Source organism: Platalea leucorodia (assembly GCF_965183815.1).
Source record: "Platalea leucorodia genome assembly, chromosome: 23".
Lineage (NCBI taxonomy): Eukaryota > Metazoa > Chordata > Aves > Pelecaniformes > Threskiornithidae > Platalea > Platalea leucorodia.
In genome coordinates, this window is record NC_138845.1 from 1987026 (window position 1) to 2008877 (window position 21852).

The following is a 21852-nucleotide window of genomic DNA, read 5'->3' on the forward strand; positions in this document are numbered from 1 at the left end:
AACATCTGTGACTATCACACAGGTTTGTTTTTTTCCAGTTCGACTGCAGTAATTGTTTATAGCCTTTAAAATGATTAAAAATTAACTTTGAATTCATTTCATTTCAGAACTTTTAACACTTTTAAATATTTAAAACTTCTCTATCGTTCCAACAAATGTAGCATTATCGAAATAAATGAAGAAGGGTTCTGTAAGCATCCCTAAACTGTAGACGTGATCAACGATTTTTTTACTAAATTAAAAAAACCTCCCAAACCCAGTACAGGTAGTTTAAAAGTGAATAATGATTTTGGTTTTTTTTTTTTTTATATATATGTATATATATATAACATGCGTAGAAATGAACAGTTAACTGCATAAATACATTATATTGTGTTATGAATCAAATCAAAGCAATTGCCAAGCTGAATAATAAGTTAGAGAAATGACAACTCTGGCTTTATATATATATTTATAAAAATAGATATGAGTGTTCTCAAAGCAGTTGATAGAGAATGCCTACTGAGTAAGAAGTCGCCACGGGTTATCTGGCTAAGAAATCAGAAGATGAAAATTTTCACAGTTATTTTAACTGCCACTTACATTCATTCTAATGGCAACACTAGCATATATTACTAAGATGTTTACGGTATATATCACAATTGAGTTTTCCAGTGTTCACAACTTACGACTTTAAATTTGTACACTTGCTATTCACTAAAGAAAGGAAAAAAAACCAAAAAAGGTGTGATTCTTACTGCTGGAAGCTACTGTTCCCTAACACTTTATACAGAACTCTGAACCCTGGCATGCTGCTTTTGGCAGATTAATGCACTGAATTTTCCTATTTCAGTCGGTATGGTAATCGCCTTTAAACTTAACCACTTACTACCCAATAGTGTTGCAAATTTAGTCAGCATACAGCTAGGCAAGAGGCTACCTTTCAAGCAGCTTCTCTGAACATGAGGGGTTCTGTTTAACTCTTTACCTTTAGTTCCACTTTAAACAGTTAAAAAAAGTCAGTTGCTACTACATCAGCTGTAAACAATGAGTTCCCAGTAGATATAACCCTGATTTCTAGTACACAGCATCCAACGCCCTACTCCAGAGCACAAAGATCGGTCAGGATACAGAAAACCCAGCCACGTCTCCGATTTGCTAGCCACTCAGAGGGACACCAGTTTAACCCCGGTGGGGCACGCAGAACGCCGTGCCCGGAGGTCCCACCTGCACGGCAGAATTCCACATCTGCAACTGGAATTCCAGGCTCTTGACCTGCGAAGCTAACATCCCGTACTGCGTAGCCCCCCATCGATCCTACACTGGGCCTGCCTCAGGAAAACATACCAAGATAAATGCACAAAAGTCTGTAATAAAGAGATTAGAGAAAGTAACAAGCAAGGAAAAAAAACCCCAAACCTAAGAAGTTGCCCTCAAAAAGAGGCGAGGAAAAAGGGCAAATTAAAAATTCTGACGTGCTCCCTTCTGCCTCCTTCCAATTGCGTCTAGAAGACAATTTTTGCTGTCCGTGTGCTCTGATCTACAATCCAGTATCCTGTAAAAATTATAGTTTAAAAAGCTTGCTGAATGAATTTTTAGTAAGATCAAGAGACTATACTTCAAGCTGGAAACACAAAGTTTACTACAGTAGTACATTCAGTTTTTATCATCAGTGACTAAGTCATGACAACAGTATCTGGCTGCACTCGTTCCACTCACACGCCGACCAAGCACCCCAGCCGCAGACGTGCTCTGCAATGCAAGGCCATCAATGGCAGACACATCATCCGACAAGCCAAATGTTAAATAGGTTAAAAAAAGTTCCAATTTTACAGAAACGCTCATTTTTCAAAAATAATATTCTCTTATCCTTTTCCTCCTACACCGAGGGACAGGTTAATTTGTCAATTCATATTCTTTCGCTTTGTCAAAATGCTAGTTCACAACCCCAAAACTGATTTCAAGCAGGAAACCCTCTGCAAATTAAAAACAAAAATACAAAAATTATAATCTCTATATTTATATTGATTGGAATCCTCCAGCATTTGTGAAATCACTTTTAGAGATGAATTTTGGGACCCTCCACAACTTCTCCACACAAGCCACGCTCCAGTTCAGTATTCCCCTTCATGAATACTTCTTTCTCACAGTCTCCTTTGCTGCTTATTAGTCCACAGCTCAAATTAAATAGAGAATAATTGGCTGGACAAGTGTTACTTTGGTGACCGGGGTGGCACATACTGCTCCTTGCCGATACGTCGAGGTGCTCCCTGAGGCGATGATCTGCGTCCAAATTGGCGCCTCTGTTCCCTGATTTTCCCAGCAGCTCCCCTGGGAGGCCCGTTGCCTCGGAACCCAGAATAATCCTTCATTCGACCTTCGACCTTGTCGTGAGCCTTCTCCGGAGCCTTCTCAGGTGTGCCATTTTCTTCATTTTTGGCAGGGGGAACTATGTTGGTGCGGTGTTCCCTCAGAGGCTGAACAGGAACTGGAGGAGGCTCCTTTGGGGGCTTCTGGCAAACTTCAGCATAGCTTAGCTTGCGGGGCTCCTTTGGGATCAAGGGAGAAGAGCAAGGTTTACGCACCAGAATACCCACGCTGTGCTCTTCCAGGCCATCCCGGGCACAACGTCAAGGCACAGCCGCGAGAACACGTACAGCGAGCCATCGCACCACAGCTGTGGCAAACTGGGCAAGCGGAGGTCCCGAGGGCTACAGCAGCACATCCAAGAGGAAGCTCCCCGTGCTCCCCACTCGCTCCCTGCCCTGGGCCTTACCTGCATCAACAAAGCAGGAGCTGCACTTGCATTAGCAGAAGGTGAAGTGGTATTTGTCCTTGGCGGCTTTGCGGCGCTGACAGGAGAGACAGACACCGGCGGGGAAGCGTGGCTTGCAACATCCTTCTGAGCAGACGCTTCTTCTGGTTTGCTGTCTGGCTGAACTGTGCTGTTGAATCAAGAACGATTTAACATTAAAACCTGCTACCACAGAAATCAATGTTTGAGAAAGTATTTTCTTTCTTTGAAGTCACAACTGCGTTTTTTGCAGAACAGGATGGTACAGCTGCTACCGCCACGATTTGTTATTTCCATCTAGCGGCCTCTAGAGAAGCTGCCTACCACAGACGGAGAAGCAGCAACAAACATTACAGCCACCTTGCTGGACACCAGCTAGTCTTTGCTAGAACACGCAAATTTTAACATTCGTGATTCAAGCCATCTGCATACCTTAACACCACAGCTTCGGCCTCACTTGGCGAACTCACACTTGTCACAGGCTCTTGGACAGTGCTGTGCGTCTGTTCTTCCTGAGCAGGAGCTGGACAGCTGGGCAGCAAATCTTTGCTTTCCTGTACAGAAAGCGTTAAGTTGCAAAACATAGAAAGATCGCAGATGTGCTTAAACTGCTCCTCGATATGCCAGTGCAAGACATCTGAAAAGTGGGATATTCCAAAGGCTGCTCAAGTACTGATTATAGGAATTCTACTTCTTTTGGAGCACCGCCTCTCATCACCCTTCATATGGGCGAAACAAGCAGCGGATAAAAGGAGAAGGCAGGCTCCATCACCCAGATTATCACTGCCTACTCCCACCAGCTCAAATACCAGACTCATCTGGAAAAAGCCCTTGCCTACACTACACACAAACTCTTCCTACTTCAACAGCCAACACTCCTCCTTTGCCTGCTTTATTCCACAACAGTAGTGAGCTCACAACAGTGTAATTACAGAAGCTTCAGCGAGATACCTGCAAAAAGGCAAGGGAATCCAAGAACAGAAAGACAGAAAACGCACTATTAGATTAACAAACACAGTGTGATGTTGGGGCTTAAAGCATTTTAACATGCAGCTCTAACAGAAACTGATTTTTCAAGCAGGGGAGAAGGGAGACGGGGCGTGTGCGTACTCCTGCGTGCGTGCCACGGGCGGGAGCGGGTACCTTTTCTTTGCAGACTCCTTTAACGATATCGGACATCCTGCTCTCCAGCACAGGCTCTCCCGGTATTTTTGCTGTGCTGCCAGGCAAAGGTGGGAAATTTGAAGCTAGCAAGTCAAACTTTGGTGTCTGAGTCTTTGTTTCTGCTGAAGGCTGAGGTCTCTAGAGAAGGAAAACACCCGTTAATAGAGCCATAACACCTAGCGTTAAAATCATCAAGCAAGTGTCAGGGAATTCCCTAGAGACGCTGAATACCCACAACGTGAACTGAGAATTTAAGGACTATGCCATTCCTTCAACAAACGCAAAGCCAACACATTGCGCTTTGTGCAACTCTTCGCAATAAGGGAAGTGGAACTTACTGAAACCCGGTCATCTTCTCGTCTCCTCCGACCTCTGAAAACGTTCCTCCTTTAAAGGCAAAAAAAAGTCAGTAAGTGCATTCATCCGGCTGAAGTGCGCACTCATCTGCACAAAGGGGAGCCTGTGGCAGGGGATTTACAGCAGCCTACTGATGTTTCTCAAGATACAGTTCTGGGATGTTCTCCATCTTCAGGAGGGGTCAAAGCTCTTACACTCTTGGAACATAGCCAATACGGGAAACAATTTCTCTTTTCTCTCCCCGTGGAGGAGGTACCCTAGAGCATTGTATCTGAACAAGCACAGTGACAATTAGACTACAATATTAGAGAATAGTAGCCTATGATTTTATAGTAATAAACTTATCCATCTGATTTCTCACATATCTGTCTTGGTCACTTATTTGCAAGTGTCTAAGCCCCGAATTAACAGACAAAAGATAAAACCAGTTGATCTTTTAGGAACATTTAGGAGCATCAAATTCCCCAACCGAGGATTTGCTTATTATTTGCAGCAATACAAATACCAGCTTTACCTCAGCGACTGTTTTAATTCTCGGGACAAATCAGGCAGTTATTTTGAAGTAAAGACACCTCAGTATCTTACTGCAAGGTGTTTGTCAGAATAACTAATAGCTGTACAGTCAAGCAGGAAGCATTCATGCTCCCAGTTAAGTATTTATCACGCCTGGTTTACTTAAGTGTCAGTTTTCTCCTGGTCAGTCTTTACAGAAATATATCTTGTGCCAATGGTTGATGATCCTTGGCTCACGCAAGTATTCGAACCTCCACCATCATGTCCCAACTGCATCGCTGTGTTACAGCAAGAAGTAGTACACACAGTTCTTTACCTGCCCCTGCCAATGCCATAATCTCCGTTCTGCTCCATCTGTGCGGTAGGAGAATCCTTCTGGGAATAACCTTGGTCTTGGTGCCCCGTTAACGTACTGTTATGTCGCTCCATAACAAAATTCCTTGAGTTGGTTCTGTTCAGTGGTCCATCCCCCATTGGCATGGTACTGGCGGCAGCTGGACCCTCCACAGCGTGTTCCGAGCTGGTAGATGATCGGAAGTGAGGCTTCACACTGCAGGACACAGAGCAGCAGCTGTGCAATCCAGAGCTTAAAGAACACGATGCAAAACTACCACCGACTACAGTTAATTCATAACTGACAAGAAAGAAGGAGGTCAGTCAGTACTGGAACCCCGTCAGAGAAGTCGTCTCCTTCATACGTTTGTCAAGAACAAAGAAATTGTTCTTCCTTACCCCCACCTATTCCGTTTGTTCTAGTTTTCTTGCAACCTCCCCTCCTGTCAAGTCTTGCCATTTGAAAAAAACATCGAGATCACTACCCAACAGATACCAAAGTGGGGGGGAAAAACCCTCAAACCCAACCAACAAAACCCCCCCAAAACCTAGGGGTGGTAGAAGAGCCAGAAGACCCCAAAGAGGGATTCTTCATTTGTCTGGGCCTGCAGCACAGGCACAGGGTATTGGAAAGTGATCTGGAGAACCAAGCCAAGCCTGAGGAACAAACTCATCTGGCCACGAGCAAAAAAACGGAACTGAAACAAGAAGTAGATGATGACTACCTAGGCTGATGACTACCTAGGGGAGATAAGGCTAGCGTAGCCGAGCGCCCACCTCCCCAAGACCCTGAAAAGCCAGGATCTCAGTCGCGCCGTTCCTGTTATCAAACACCCACAACACTGACTCTGCAGTTTACAATACCCCAGACATTTTACCCAGTTATTCATTATGCAGCGTTAAAGCTGTATTTCCTTTGAACGTGGTTGCAGCTGTGCATTCTCAGTGTTTCTGCAAGTTAAGGCTCAGGGTCTTAAACGCAGAATTACCCAGAAAAACTCTGACCTACCATAACATGGAACAGTTTTCTGGAGCAGCATTCAGGTGCCTTAGACTATTTTCCACTTCTGCACCTCGCTGTCTTTTCCATGCAGCACCAACCAGCTTCGGCAAGGACCTTAAACTATATCTTTCTCCTCTGATCAGCTCTGCACATCTCATAATTTAAGGACAGAAGGAGGATTTTGCATGCTTATTGTTTTTAAACAATCTCATGATAACATTCCATGCAATCGGAAGAAATTCTCCCACTGCCAGCCAACGTATGATTCCTGTCCAGGAGGAGAAGTTAACTTGACTACACGATCTCGAGGAGCAGCCTGCAAAAGGGTCCTTTCTTTCAACAGACCATAAATCATGCAGCTTTTGGTTTCTCTAAGCTAAGTGAATACAGAAAGGCACGTTGTGGATGCCACGGGCCCTAGACTGCCTAACAAAGAGGTAGTTTCCTTCCAGCTTCCACCGATAAACTTGTTCTCTCCCACTTGGCCAGAGAATTTAAGTTGGGAGGAAAAGAAAGCAAAATAGGAGAATTCAACAAATGACAAATTATCATTTGCTAGCACTAAATCGGAACAGCAGTAAGCGATGCGGCTGGAGCAGCGGCAGATTCCTCCCTCTGCTCAGCCATCGTCCTGTGGTATTTTAAAAATCAACTCCACCACCACCTGATGGGCTTCTCCACAGCCTCGCAATTAACAGCCGGAAGTTTTGCAGGATTTCATATGAACCAGAAAGCAGAACAAAAATCACCTTTTAATAGCCCCATTTTGAGTGGTCAAATTAATCTGCTTTACCAAAGACATTTTAAGTTATCTTTTAGATGGCTGGATAGAAAAATATCAATTTAACCAATATTAGCACTGAGGATTCTCTGTTACAAAGACTCAGTCTTCCTTTCCCACACGGATGTTGCAACAAATCTGGGCAAAATAAATATGAGGGGCTTAAACAAATGTTTAGCTACAGAGAAAAATCCAATACTTAACTATTAACTGCCTGTACAACAGAACAAATCAAGTTTAATGAACCAGGACAGAAAGCCCAAAGCAGCAGCTGGATGAACCTCTCTGAATGAGCTCTTCTGCAGTTCAAGAGAAGATAGGCTGAACAAAGATTAATTCATACTTCACACCTTCAAGAAGCATTAAGAACCAGTTTTAAGGCCCCAATAAGGTTAAGTTTTCCATCAGCAAAGACCAGAGGGACGAGGAGGTAAGCTAACTAAGTTCTTCCATTTTGTTCAATTCGTTCTTAAAATGGAAGATTCTCAAGTCATTATTCAGCCCTCAGATCTCATAATCTTACCCGTCATTGAGAAGGCCACAATCTTGTCTGGGCAGAAGAGCAAAGCAGAAAAGACGAGGAAAGATAAGGAAGAAAAAAAGCAGAGAGGAGGAGAGATGATGTGAGAGAGGAGAAAGAAGGAAAAGCATGAAGTGCAGGCTGCCCAGACAATCGACTGTTGGACCTGTTCTCTCTTAGCGCGATACTTGATCATCACTGGGCCAAACCTGCAAGGCTGTGCCTCGCTGTTACCTTAGCAGCCTCCTGTTTGCAGAGGACTCCTGCTCAAGCGTAACTAATGTCTGCTTCCAGAATATGAAGATTTATTACTGCAAAAACACAGCTCTGTACTAGCACAAAGGCTGAGCAAGATTGGCAGGAAAGATAAGACAACCAAGACAGACCAGCAGAACCTGTACACACTTGACCCTAAAGCTGCAACTTCACAATGACTGAAGTTTCACAAACAAAAGTCTTCACATAACCAAAAGAGTTTTCAAAGCTTAAGGATTATACGGATGTTTTCTACAAGGCAGCAGTGAACGTGTGGGCATTTCAAGATGTTAACATTTGGGTGCATACAATTCTTGTACGGTTTCAGCATCCATACTTCTGACACGATCCATGTATGTGAGAGTTTTTACAGGCTTTAAGTTTGGGCACAATTTAAGGCAAAAAAAATAGAAGCCTTTATAAAAAGATCTTAGTTGAGAGCTGAGCAGCTGTAACTGAATCAGCTGCCCTGCCTTCCACGTAGAGTCATACTGCCGGCTTCACAGCCTGTACCAAGACTCTGCTGAGTCACCGCAGACCAAATTCCAAAGTTCACCTTCTGCCGGCAGCCACAGACCTTAACTGCATCACAAAACCACTTACGGTACTGGCAGTTGTCAACCGATTTCTCAAACAGCATAAAAAGCAATTCCCATGCCACCAGCCCGCATGCTGAATACAGCGAAAGAGCTTGCAAATAAAACAATTTCCACCCACACAAACAGGTTACTACTCCATTGTATTTAGAGAGTACTGCTCCAGCAAATATAAAGCCGTGTCCCCCTCCCCAGTGTTTATATCCGAGTCCTTACAGTTATCAGGAAAGATGGGGATAAAGCAAATAAATTATAGTAACAGACTCAGCATCAAGCAGTTTTAGCATACAGCAGTCAGGGCATGCAACTCTCAGCTGCATAAACTGAATGGCTCTCTGCAAGACTAATCACACAACAGGAAAAGCTTACGTTTGTGCTGCACGAGTTTATAATCTGCGTATAACAAACATAATTAGAAGTATTACCTTAGGAGGAAGTTATTTATTTGTCTGCAGAAATTCCTCTGAGGCTGTTAAAAGAATTACCTTTGCTCTCTCCAGCACATACGTCCATTATTTTAGGATCTTAAGCTGCCACCTTGATTTTAATTTTATAAATCAAGTTGAAAAGCGTCATACATATTTGATAAACAAGATAAGTAACCTAGTCCCATCAGAAGGCGCTGCATTTTACAAGTGCAAGGAACACTTCAGGATCTCAATACTGTAAGTTCCCAGAGAGCAAACGACCGACAGAGCTATCTTACCGATTTCTATGGAATGGGCGACCTATACTCAAAGAAGCAGCATTTGTTTTATATGATCCTGGTGTATTAAAGCCATTCACAAATCCACCGTTAGGAAAGGGGGCCTGCAACAGACAGAACAGTCTCAATGGCTGAACTAAAAAGAAAAACGTTTGCAGTTTTATGAGATCAGCTTTGGCAGTTATTCATCTAGTCTGTTTGTACTTCTACGCTGGGCTACCATACCTGGCATGTTGTAAACATTCTGCTAAAGAGAAAACCCCAGCAGGTTAACAGTCTGCACCCCTACTTCAGCATCAGAGTCCTCCTGTTCCTGGAAGAGCTACAAAGCTCTTCCAGCACCATTCGCTACTGGATAACGGATAATTTCACACCAAAATTTCTTGAAATAAATGGCAGGCAGTGGTGAGATACGCAGCCTCTCCGACAGCCTTGCTTTATCAGGTCCACGACATAACGTGAAGTATCATAAACCAGACGGACGCGACTAGAAAACCTTTGCATTCTACAGCTGAAAAGCCCACTAACCCTCTTGATTTGTGAACCAAATTATTACTGATGTTTTGGGCTACCTCCCCTCATTTTCATCAGCTGTTACTTACCAGTGGTGTTTCAAAGTAAGGTGCGGGATTTGGAGACCACGTCTGAGGCACAATGCTGTAAATAGAGTACTGCTGAGGACTATATACAGGCTGCATAAAGAGTGGCGAGGCAAACTGTGCTTGTGTTTGAACCGGCTGAGTATAGACACTGGAATCCACTACCCGGTAACCATTCTTAGCGAAAAACGTGTTGATGGCTTTTATCCTTGCCTGCAAGATACCAAATCACATCACATACATTAGTTGGGAGAAAAGGAGAAGCAGAACAAGAAATCCTTCTTGCCTACTGAAATGATAACAGAAGGGATGTGAAGAGGAACTAGGTGGATTACTGCTTAGAAATAAGAACTCTGATAAAGATCGATACAGATTACCTTCTTACGGGGTGCTAAAGGGAAGGACACACACGCTGCTTTACCTAGAGGATCTGTCAAGTTTGAGATAAACACTGCTTTCTACAGCAGTAACTACCCAGACTCCAATTGTGACAGTTCCTCTCACAGCACAAACAGCTTGCTCCAGCCGTATTTGTAGAGCAGCTAACTCAAGCTAGAGACTCCTGATGGCAGGAGTCCCTCTCCTGAGCTCTGCAGACCCAGATTCTGGGGAAAGCGGAGAAGGAAAGGCAAAACGGGAACGTACTTCACACCTCACGGGAAGCAGCACTGTGAATAACCAGCAGCCACTGAACTGTAATTTTTCAAAGCTACCCATGACCTCATTCAAGTTAACGGCCTACAGAGCAAGTGTTATGAACCATCTCACTGCTGATTCCTTAGTGTCCCCCCTACATGCACGCTACCATTCAAATAGAAACGATATATAATTCAGTTCGATCAGAAACCTCATATAAAGCAGCCTTACCATTACTGGCTTGCCCTGAAAGGTTTTCACTTCTTCCCTTAAGTATTTAAACGCCTGCGGATACAAAAAAAAAAACCACTTTAGAATATCTTGACAAAATTGTACTTCTCAAAGGATATTACACGATTTAACATGGATGTGTAGCAATATGCTTCCCTGTTAGCCCAGCTAAATTCATTAACACTTCAAATTCAGGATACGAGATGTCAGTTACGGCAGAGAGTACGGAGGCAAGAGGCACACAAGGGAATTCTAACCCTACAATCTCTCAGCTTTTTTCTCTATTAACTAGAATTTGCCAATAACCTCTTAAAATAACAAAAGGGGGATCAGTAAATAAACATTTCTTTTAGCTGCAGGAAGCACGCGTGCAATTCTCTTGAGCAGGGGAAGAGTTAATAACAAAACTGAGATGTCATTAACAGCTGAAGGCAGCCTTACCTGTTGCGCATCCGTATCCGACTGGAATGTAACGTACCAGTTGTTGTTGTGAGCAAACTCACAGCTTATCACTTTGGGGCAGTTTTCATTTTTAAACAGAGCCTTAACCTCCTAGGGGAGAGCAGAAGTCAGGCAGTTAAGGGGACCTAGCTCTAAGCTGCCAAGTGAACACTAACCCAACAAAAGGTTACACTCCAGCTCCTCAGCTGCAATTTTCCCTCAACCAGGGATGTTCTTTTATTCCCTGGACGGGTCTGCCGGACACCAAATTATCCTCTACCTGAGCCCAAGAACACCAAACCCAGCCTACGAGCTCCCCAAATAAAAAGTAGCAGGCCCATCTGGTACGAAAACCAAGATCAGCGTAGAACTGGTGATATTTCTATACAAAAGAGGTAGCAAAGACACGGCTTTAGATCAGAAGAGTCATCTAGACAAGAATGATTCCAAGAAATATTTCTAAATCAAGGCAACTTGACAGCTTCGCAATAATCAGATTTTAAAGAGAGGGCAAAGCAGCCGTTCAGCATTTGCATTAGAAGAACTAATTAAAAATGCTAGTAGACAAACACCCTGTGTTACTACTTTAAAAAAAACAAAGAACTAAATCACTCTGTTAGCCAAATATCAGTAGGAATTTTATTATCCTCCCTTCTCTGAACATAATGAGCTCAGCTCACACTGGGTCACAATGAATGAGAAATGTTTAGTAACATTTCTTGCTGCCAAAACAACCGTCTGACTTCAAGTAAAGTTACCACTGTGACAAAAATTCAGCCTGAATTCCAAGCTATGCCCTGGACCGATTTTATTTTTGGATCTGAAAAGAGACCAGTTCAAACTTCCTTCCAGAAAAGCCTAGCTAGCTCAGTTTTCGGTGGAAAAAAGTTTACTTAAGAGCATTTTAATGCATTAGTAAGGGACAACAATGACAACAAGTTCTTGCTTTGGCTTTTTTGCCAATACACCCAGGCAGAAAAAAATTACTCATGTGGTTTACAAGAAAAATATCTGTGTTTAATCAAATTAAATACCAGTTGACCTTTTAAGCAACACTTCCTGTTGCTGTTTGAAGCACTGCTGAAGATACCTTCCAAAAACATCAACAGGCTTTTCTTTCTTTCTTTTCTATTTATTTACCTCTATAGGTGTTGTTTCGGGGATCTCGCGGAGAATGATAATACATCGTTTGTGGTTTGGTCTAACTTTCTCCCCTCTCTCATCCACTTGTACCATAGGAGAAGCTGAAATGAAAATAGAAAAGTTGGCTTAATATTGGACATTGTGCACTGCAAAACATCTCGGCAGTACTGGACTCCGTGATCCAACTTGTAACAAAGAACTGCGGTGGACTGTTTAGGAAACCCGATTTCTTGAATCCAGGGTAAAGGAGTGTTTTATCACAGCTATGGCCTGCTCGATCTTCGGTACGTTTTAGCTGTTTGTCTGATGTTGCCTCCATCTACAGCTCAGATATCTAAAAAGCTCAGTCCCAAATTCAATTCTCCCCCAGGTCACATTCAAGTAGGATATACAAACATTCCTCGACAGAGCCCTAATAGGAAAAGTTAAATAAGAGGAGGGAAAAAAAAAAAAACAAACCCAACTTAAAAAGTTCACTTATAACCGTTTCCACAAGAAGGCACGTGCAGAATCAACACAGGACAGTATGTCAGAAGAATTCTAGCTAACTTTTTCTAATAAGCCTTTTCTAGTTTTATCATTTCTAGCAAACTTTTGCACTGAATCAGAAGACTAGGTTCACTCCCAGAATAAGACTTCCACTGCTAGTAATATCTTAGAGTAGCCTCTTACTGAGGCAGATTATTATAAAGCATAACTAGAACTCAGGAGCCTGGAACGGCCAGACTTATTCAAACACCTCTGCAGAACGAGGTTCCCGTCGCCATTTACCAGACCAGTACACCATAACCAGCTAAGAGACTAACACATTTCTCTAAAGCAAGGAATTTGTTCTACTAATACAGACACCAAACACCCAGACTTACATCTCAAAACTTCAAGAATAAGGTCCATATCAGTTGTCAGCTTCTTGATACCTTCCATGTTGGCAATTGTCCATATTGGAACAAACTGATCACTATCCATTTGAGACATCAAGTAAAGATCCTTTGAAAGGTTCTCACTAAAAAGACATAAGTTCACTATTTTATAAAAATTCTGAACTTTACTTACAAAAGCCTCAAAACAACAGGATAACTGCAGGCTTAAATATTCACCAATATCATTCACAGCTAACTCTAGCCAAAATGTACACAGATTTCCTCTCCTGGAAAAAATCCTAGCAGATCAACACAAAGCAGAAGATAATTAAAAAACTTCATGAAAGTTACAGTGATCTGCGTGCTAGTCTGCAAAAAGGATATGGCCAGAGAGACCTCTTTTGGTGATACACAGCTAAATTATTTCAACATCTTACAAGTGTAGAAGTCATACTGAATTCTCCTTAAAGGACAAGGATGCGCGGACAGGACTGAAACAGCTGAGAGGTACCACAGGGTGCCTACAGCATTTTAGCAAATCTTGTTTTGTATCACAACCACCTCCCTCCCTCCCAGTTAACGTTTTTATGGAGATGACAGCACATATCAAGCCAAAAGAGGGAAAAATTTGTCACCAATTTTAATAAAGGGTTTATAGAAAGCTGAATTCACTGTACTGTACCGTGAAAAGCAGAATTCAAGTTGTTTTTTCAAACATTCTCTAATGTCTTCTGTGGACACAGTGGAGCTGCCTTCACCTAAAAGTTACGACATTCACCATCAGATCTCAGTCTCACGGTAAGAATACAATGCGAGAACATGTTTCATTGTACAAGAAACGAATGAATCCTTCTGGGTAAAACCCAGAGGAAAAGGTGATGCGCCACACTACGCATTCGCGAAACGACTTAGATCCCACGGTTTTCACCTACCTGGCCAAGTGCTACGGGTGGCTTGGATCTTCTTGAACATGCACTGAACGGAACATTTCAAAGTTCCTACTCTGAGTTTACAAGCCACGTCGTAACTGCAGCAGCCTTCAGAGGATTACAGATACTGGCAGTGGTATTCCAACTTGAATACTCACCAGACACTTCATAGATTTGGTATCCGAGATCCTCAGTTGCTAGGACAATTCCATTTGCAGATGCTTCATCAACTCCTGTGCCATTTCTTGTGGCTTCACAAGACGGGGAATACATCACTTCATATTGCTTGCAGCTATCCTCTGAAATTTCTATGTTACCTGGCAAAAGAACGCATCATCAACAGAAAACCTACTATAAGCTTCAAAATATTTTCCGTTTGAAAAATTTTGGCTACCAACATTAAAGCAAACACTCAAGAACGCTGTAACTGAAAGCGTCTAGACTTAGTCCATGTTTCTGAGACTTTCAGCGTCTCCTTTGTATTGGATAGCACTTTCTACCTCTCCAATTTCAGAAAGATCTTCTGGTTTGCACTAGCGTCTCAGGGATAAGTAAATAATAGGATCGTGACATTGTAAGACCCCCAGAAGTGGCAGAGGGTCTAAAAAACAAGCTTTCCACCTGAAATTTAAAATCTTTAAATGAGGTTCCTAAAAACAAAGCACTAAAATAACTTACATCAATGCATTACATGATTCTTATTTATATAAAGGACTCAGGGGCATCTAGCGATTGCTATAAAACAGTGGAATGACACTGAAATTGGCCACTCTTGTTCAGGACACCGCAGCTTAGTCTTCACCACAGCTGCTTGAGAGAGAAACAAGCGCCACTGCAGTTCAATCTGACAGTCAGGCAAAGGAGATTGTTCAAAAAAAAAAAAAAAAATCAACTGCTCTGCTAGATCTTTTCCATACTAATGATGAATCCACTGAAAAACATACTTTGAAAAGAGATACTGTTCAACTACTTACATTAGAAATTGGTTAAAAGCAAGAACATATTTGGGAAAATTGCCTTTAATTCTCCAGCAGCATAGCACTGCCATGATTGCTTCATATTGTTACCAAGAGACAAATGAGTTTCAGCCAATGCACAAACTCAGTGCCCTCTCTTCACTTCTGCTGACTTACCAGAAACTTTTGACAGGGCCACACAAACTGAATCCCTCCTTCTTTACCCTTAAGTTTCCCTGAACCTTTTTCCAGGGAATCTTCTGCTTCCTACTCACAGGCCTCTGCCGTATTTTGAGCAACCTCAGCCATACAATTGGCTTCATATCAACTCTAAGCCAAATCAGAAGAGTTAAACCATTTGAATATGTAGTTCTGGACGACAGGACTTACCACGTGGTAAGGATGGAAAATGGGGACTGAAATGGAACACGGACTAAACTGGAAGGAGCTAACGAGAGATGCTTTGCAGTTTCTACTCCAGTACGAACGCTACTGTCTAACAGTTCTCGGCAGCACCTCCGTGATCTACCAGGATTGTAGGTGGCCCTCAGATCTTATCTTCCTGTTCACAGGGTCAAGTGTATACTAAAGTGCAGCAATGGCAAACAAGACAAGTTATGAATCCATTTCTGCACATTTAGCATCTTGTTTCCCTCTTAGCGCGTTACTCAGTCATCACTGGGCCCCTCGGATCCTGTTACCTGCTGAAGCATTCTGTCCTAGCGCAGCTCTGGACGCCTTGAATCCCTAAACCAAAGCTCACTCGTCAGACCTATAATCTCTACTACTGCTTTCTCACGACCATTTCATACTTGTGGCTACATCAGCACCAACCACCTCACGGACGAGAGCAAGTGGTTGCTTCTTGCTGCTGAACTCTTACAGAGAGCCCTCAGTGCTACCTAGCAAGGGACGTATCACGGCCAGCGTTTAAACGTGGGCCCGCGACATCTCACCCTCGCTGTGAGTCCCTTGTGCAGCCGCCGTTTCTTGCCACGAGTGCTCTGCGCCATTTGTCGGTGGCACAGCCTCACCACTCCCTTGGGGTACTTCTTGCCACACTTTTGCATTAGGGTTTAAGCCAGCACCTTTCGATGTTACCTGCTGAAGAGACCAGAACACTTTTATTAGGAAAAATAATCCAAAGATGCTTTAGAAGTCAAGGCAAACAATACAGGTGAATTTAGTGATTTTCTATAGAGTTCCACATCTCAAATGTCTAACCAGCTATTAAACACCTATGTGATTTTTCATTAATCAAAACAGGAAAATCCTTGGTATTTTCCAAGTATTTCATTTCTACCTCCATTAGAAGTGTTGCCTTCAACCTCTCTTTATTGACATCCGACAACATCAGCAGAGGAAGCGGCTAGCCGTCAAGGACTCTGGTAACTCACAAGCTTTTAAAGACTTGACTGTCATAATGCTCCAGTCCCCTTTCACCAGAAAGGGAAATTTTCCCTCCTCCAGACCCCTTCCTAGAAAGGAAGGTAAAAAAACATATTTCAAGGAGAAGAAACTAATGACTTACTGAATTAGTGACATCTATGCCAACCAAGCATCACCTATGCTATGCCAGCATTCCTCATGAACTTACCTGAGTACTACCCCATTTCCCCATGCGCTTACCTACATCTTACACACATCAATGTACGCTAATAATTTCCTTAAACCTGTAACCAAGGAGATGAAAAGTTTTTGAAGTGCCAAGACAAACATACACACCACCACAGCCTGCTGGGAGGGGGGAACAGGATCGTCTCACTTTGAGACTGGGCAACCAGGACCGTAATTAGAGTAAGAGGGTAAACAATGAGACATCTAGACGAGAAAGTGCTGGATTCCAACCTGGAACCCGACCAACACTTATTTCTACAGCAAAAGATGGCGCCCTCCAAGGTTCCTTCCTGAGAGCTGCTCAGAAGCTCAAAGGCATTTGGGTAAGGAGTCCAATAACCCAGCAACAGCACAGAGGACAGGCACTGTAATGGCTTTCGCTCTACCACGATAAAACTAACTCCTTCCACGTAGAAAACTACGCTTTTGCAAAAATTCTCCTCTCAAGACTTCCTAACATCCTACAGGCAACTCATACACTTTCCTCCAAATGGGTTCCCTCAGACATTGAACGACAGTCCACTTCACTCCCACCGTTTGCTTGAATTTAAAAGGCGAAAGCCGTTAATCCTAGCTCATATCTCACAAATTCACAAATAAGGAAGTTTGATATTTCAGAGGCCAGCCTCCTGGATTCTGAAATTAAGGAGTGGCTTACTACCAGGCCTCAAACATAAAGCAAAAGGATAAGGAAGGAGTTGCAATAGCTTTAGAGATAATTCCTCTGCCAAGGTCACACCTCGTTCCACAGCGATTTGCTGCAAGGACAAGCCCAAATTTAATAACAAAAAGCCTCCCAACACTGGAGAGGTTCAAGACGATCAGGACAGAAGGATCAAAGATCACGACAAAGATCACAATTTTTGCAAGGCCCTCTTTGGGATTCAAAATCCCCCACGCACAACTGATTTGATCCACACAACAATGGAGTCTTCCCCCTTCCGTTACTCTTAGCAGAAGAGTACAGCTGGAAAGAGAAAGAAGAGCTAGAAACAGTTCAGCGTGAAAGGACACGCGCACGTTTCCCTTCTTAGTTTTCAGAGTAGCTGTTCTCCAACAAAACAACCTTAGAAGAAAAACCCGGTAACCTGTTGCACCCACATACTCTCACTGTCAATGCAGTTCAGCAAGTTCGAAACTTAACTCGGCTCAACTGCTGGTCACTCCCGGGGCGCAGCATACCTGCCAGCGTGGGCACCCGCTCGGGAACTGAAAACCAGCAGATCCCATTTCCTTGAATTTACTTTTCATCAAAGCAAAAAAGACAAGATGTGTCCAGGAGATGATTCATTATTTTATAGAAATAAACACTGCCTCACCACCTTACGTCTTTGAGGTTAGCGTTTAGCTCAAGCTGAAACTAAATTTAAGGAATAAGGATGATAAAGTGAAACTGAAACACTTTAGGGAGACTACTACGCTTCTGGAGATGGTCAGAAGTAAAAAGCAACTCTGAGTATGGCAGATGAGGTTACTCACTTTAGCAAATACCGAAAGACACACGTGGTAACACGGAAATTCAGAAATCACAGGTCCAAGTGACAAGTGCTAAGAAACTAAACAGAGTCAGGCTGATAGAGTGATGAATGGACCTATTAATACCAGGGCTGAAATACACACCTGAAACAGAGCGTGGGCTACTTCCTCTTTGTTCTAGAAACACTTAATGACATGTAATGCAATTCTGCGAGACCCAGCCCTGATGTCATGCATCTTAATAGCAAGACACCATGGACTCCGAGGGGATAAAAAGTCCCTGATTTACATAAGCTTTTTGAAAATACAGTCTGCTATGCTCCAGGAGCAGTGCCACTCCATTCTGGCAAGCGGCTCTTCTGAAGAGAAGGCCAAAATATCAATTCTTGCTTATTTAACTGAGGCTAACAAATACCGAGCTCATTTGATTGGCTACAGAACAATCCTCCCAGCTGCTATCGGGAACTTTCATGATGAGGTTAAAGCTTTACAGAGTTACAAAGGTTAGGAACACTCGCTGGTATCCACGAGCTGACAAAGCTGTCCTCCTCAGCAGAGCTTCCCGTTAGTTTACCTCACTTTCAGCAAATGTGGATCAAAGATTCTCCTCCAGCAACTCCTCAAAATTGACTATCGAAGCATCTACCTCATTTTGAAAGGATGGCAAAGAATATTATTCTTATTGCAACAGTCTAAACTACATTTAACAGATTGAATTAAGCCAACAAAAATGACAGGGTTTCTTTTAAAGCATTCTATTTTAATTCAAATTATCCCGCAACCAAAATATTAACACTGACCTTGCGACACATTCCCCAGAGCAGGCTGCCTCTCTAAAAGGGAATCTAAGTGGAAAAATCTAGGAAAGAATTTAATAAAACTTGTGAGGTGAGAATCTAAACATTTTCCAGAAGTGGAAATGTAAGCAGAGGGAAAAAAAAACCCCGAAGGTCAGCAAACCTATGGGAGGCTGGCAAAGAGAAGCCTTGTGCTGGCTGGGGGCCACGACAGGTAGGGAAATAGGCATCTGCAGCGGACTCGGACACATCCCAGTGTAGTTACCTGTCGCCTTTCCGAAGCAAACCAAAAAAGAGGGGAAAGCTGGTGTCACGCTAAAAGCGACACGCAGAACTCCTTTGGACCGGACTGCAGGATATCACGTAACAACGGTTCAGCACTCTGAACGTCCCAGGTAATTCTCAGCACACACATTAACTTTAATGGTCACAAGAGAGTTACTCCCACTGAATGCAGCGTGGTTTTCTCATTAGCCAGTATGAGCACCCCAGAACGAGGGGTGCCTCCGTCATCCCTCGGTAAAGCAAACGCGCAGCTGTGCCGTACGGAGATGGTACCACCCTCACCTGCGTCAATGGTGTCCGTCACTTCTGTGCAAACTGTGACAATCTGGGGGGTTTGGCACCTAGAGGGAAGCGGGAAGCCTCACCTGCTAAAAAAGAGGGCCAGCAATACTCAGTGCTTCACGCAGTCCTGGTTTTCTAGCTACGAAACATTGCTGGCAACAATTAGGGCAGCATTTCACCCACCTGAAATGCACAGATTTCAATCTTCCCAATAAATCACTAATATATTAAATTAGGAACATCTACCCAACTGACCAGAACCCAAAGCGAGCACAGCAAGCCATCATCAATTACATTTTCCACAACGCATTTAATAATATTCCCAATGCACCTTAATTATCGATTGCCAACAGCGCGCTGGCCCGGCACGAGCCTTACACCACTCCCTCGCTGCAGTGAGTTTTTTTGAGCTAGAAGATGTTCAAGGAAAACAGAATTCCACCGTGCACACTGTGAAGGGACCAATTCACAGTCACCACATGCACACTTCAGTTAAGTCTAAAATACAACGCTGACAGCTAAAGCAAGTCAGCTAATCCTCTCGAAAGCTTCAGGACTTCTAACACAATCCTGTGCTGTACCTTATTTTTCAGGCAACTCCAGAGATCCTGAGACAAAAGCTGCTTTCTGCTTTCAAGCATCCGACTACAGTGTTTCAGAACACCTTGTTAAGAGCTCAAGTTCCCTGTCCTGGCAGCGAAGAGGCACCTTCAGAAAGTCCGGATTGTCCTCAGGAGCTCAAAATTAAACATTATTGATGCTTCCTGAATGAAGATCACAGAAACTAACTCACAACGCTATCAGCGGAAGAGAAAGGAGATCAAACAAAGCAACCAAAGTCAAGTTTGTGCTTTAAAAGGATTCACTAAACACCCAGCCGCGCGCTGCCTGGCTTCGCAGGCTCTGATTTGCTTCAGCTCCCTTTGAGCAGCCCGAGCCCCATCCACAATGCAACCGCTCCATGCCACCGCTGCGGGTTCCAGAACCTGCCTCGCGCGCCCGCTGCTCGGAGGGGCCACCTCCGTCTCGCAGGCTCGGCTCCTCTCCGCCGCGCTCGGCCTCGGGTGAGGTCGGCTGCTCGCAGCTCCCGGCTGCGGTCATCAGGCTGCAGCTCCGATTAGCTTGAACAGTTCCTCTTCAAGTTAAATACTGTAAAACCAAGATCTTAAGACCTGTCATTCTGTGTTCATGACACATTTTTTTCCTCTCAGTGGAAGTCAAGTAACATTTGGTTCAGAACAGAGGCAATTAGTTTAAGAGGTGGTGTTGCCCAAACCTTTTTATTTAGAGGTTCTTAATTGCGGAATATACGTTGGTATTCATGTAAAAGACCGACACCACCATCGTACTTGAACTGAATACACCCCTAGCAATCAACGGGCTTCCCTCAGTCATTTCTTAATTAACCCAGCAGCTGTTGGCTTTGTACACTTTTTGGACAAAACTTATTGCAAAGTTTAAAGCAGCAGCGCGGTTGCCCGGGTTTGTCCGGCAAACGCCGAAACTGCTTCACCGAATCCCGTGAAACGCCGTAAATCGGTGAAGCGCCGGCACGGGCGGCGGCTGCAGACCCAGGCCCGGGCCCACGCGCTGCCCGCCGCCCCTCCTGCCGCGCGGAGCGGCCGTGTGGCGCAGGGACGGACGGACACACCGACGCCTCCACCCCCCCGCGCCCTCCCCGGGTGACCTCCACGCCTGCGGCCGGGCCGACCGCGCTCGCAGCCGGGCTCCTCGCCCCCACACGGCCCCCGGCCCGCCGCGCTCAGACGCGGCCGGGTCGCTCCGCCGGCCGAGCCCTCTCCCCCCGCTGCCGTAAATCACCCCCCGCCCCCATCGACCCCGAGTATTTCATTAACGCGTTTAACGCGGCCGCCGCGCCCGGGCCGCGCCGCCGCTCCCAGCGCGCCCGGGCCCAGCGGAAAGCGCCGGCGTGCAGCCCCGCGGGGCGGCCGTGTGCTACCGAGAGGCGCCGGGCCGGGCCCGCCCCGCCGGTGCCAGGGCCGCTCCGCTCCCCGCCGCCCCCGCGAGGCGCAGGAGGCCCCGCGAGTCCCGCCCGCCGCCGAGCGCGGCGGCCCCGGCCGCCCCAGGGCCCGCGCCGCGCGTAACCTTCACGGCAGGCCGCGGTGCGGCGGCTCCCCCGGAAGGTCACCGCGGTGCCTTTCACCCCCCCCCCCCGCCGCCCCCACGCGGAGGCCCCGGCACCGGCGGAACCTTCCAGAGCGCCGAGCCCCCCCCTCCCCGCCCGCCGGGCCCGCGGCCGCCGCCCCCGGATTTGCTGTGTCAGCCCCGTCCCCTCCCCCCGGCGCGGCCGGCGGCGCGGAGCGGCGTGCGCGGCCTCCCGCCACATGGCCCGGCCCCGCGCCGCCCCGCCGCGCCTCACCTCCACGAACAGCAGCATCCTGCCGCCCGCGCCCAGGCCGGCGGGCCCGCGATCCGCGCCGCGCTCCCCGCTGCCCGGCGGCGGCCGCGCCAGCGCCAGCGATAAGGACGCCCGGGCTCCGCCTCCGGCTCCTGCCGCCAGGGCCCGGCCCCCTCCCTCCCTCCGCCGCCCACCGCCTCTTCCGGAGCGCGCCGAGCGCTTCCGGGGCACGGGCGGGGC

General features: G+C 45.3%; 1 protein-coding gene across 10 annotated transcripts; it reads right to left on the minus strand.

Moving 5' to 3' along the window:
• Nucleotides 1-23: 23 nt before the first annotated feature.
• Nucleotides 24-21742, minus strand: LARP4 (La ribonucleoprotein 4). 10 transcript variants are annotated; one of them, XM_082332456.1, is made up of 17 exons: nt 21634-21701; nt 16100-16274; nt 15753-15900; nt 13999-14157; nt 13594-13669; nt 12918-13054; nt 12049-12152; nt 10909-11019; nt 10468-10521; nt 9604-9813; nt 9002-9105; nt 5124-5357; nt 4276-4324; nt 3917-4075; nt 3206-3327; nt 2756-2924; nt 24-2528 (listed from the first exon to the last, which is right to left on the minus strand). In XM_082332456.1, exons 2-17 carry the CDS (start codon nt 16148-16150, stop codon nt 2193-2195), a joined length of 2223 nt encoding a protein of 740 aa, XP_082188582.1. In that variant the 5' UTR covers nt 16151-16274; nt 21634-21701; the 3' UTR covers nt 24-2192. The 10 variants fall into 10 exon arrangements, with proteins under 10 accessions (XP_082188582.1, XP_082188579.1, XP_082188581.1 ...); XM_082332453.1 differs by having other exon boundaries at nt 16100-20402; nt 21634-21695; XM_082332455.1 differs by lacking the exon at nt 21634-21701 and adding an exon at nt 20240-20848 and having other exon boundaries at nt 16100-16270.
• Nucleotides 21743-21852: the final 110 nt, after the last annotated feature.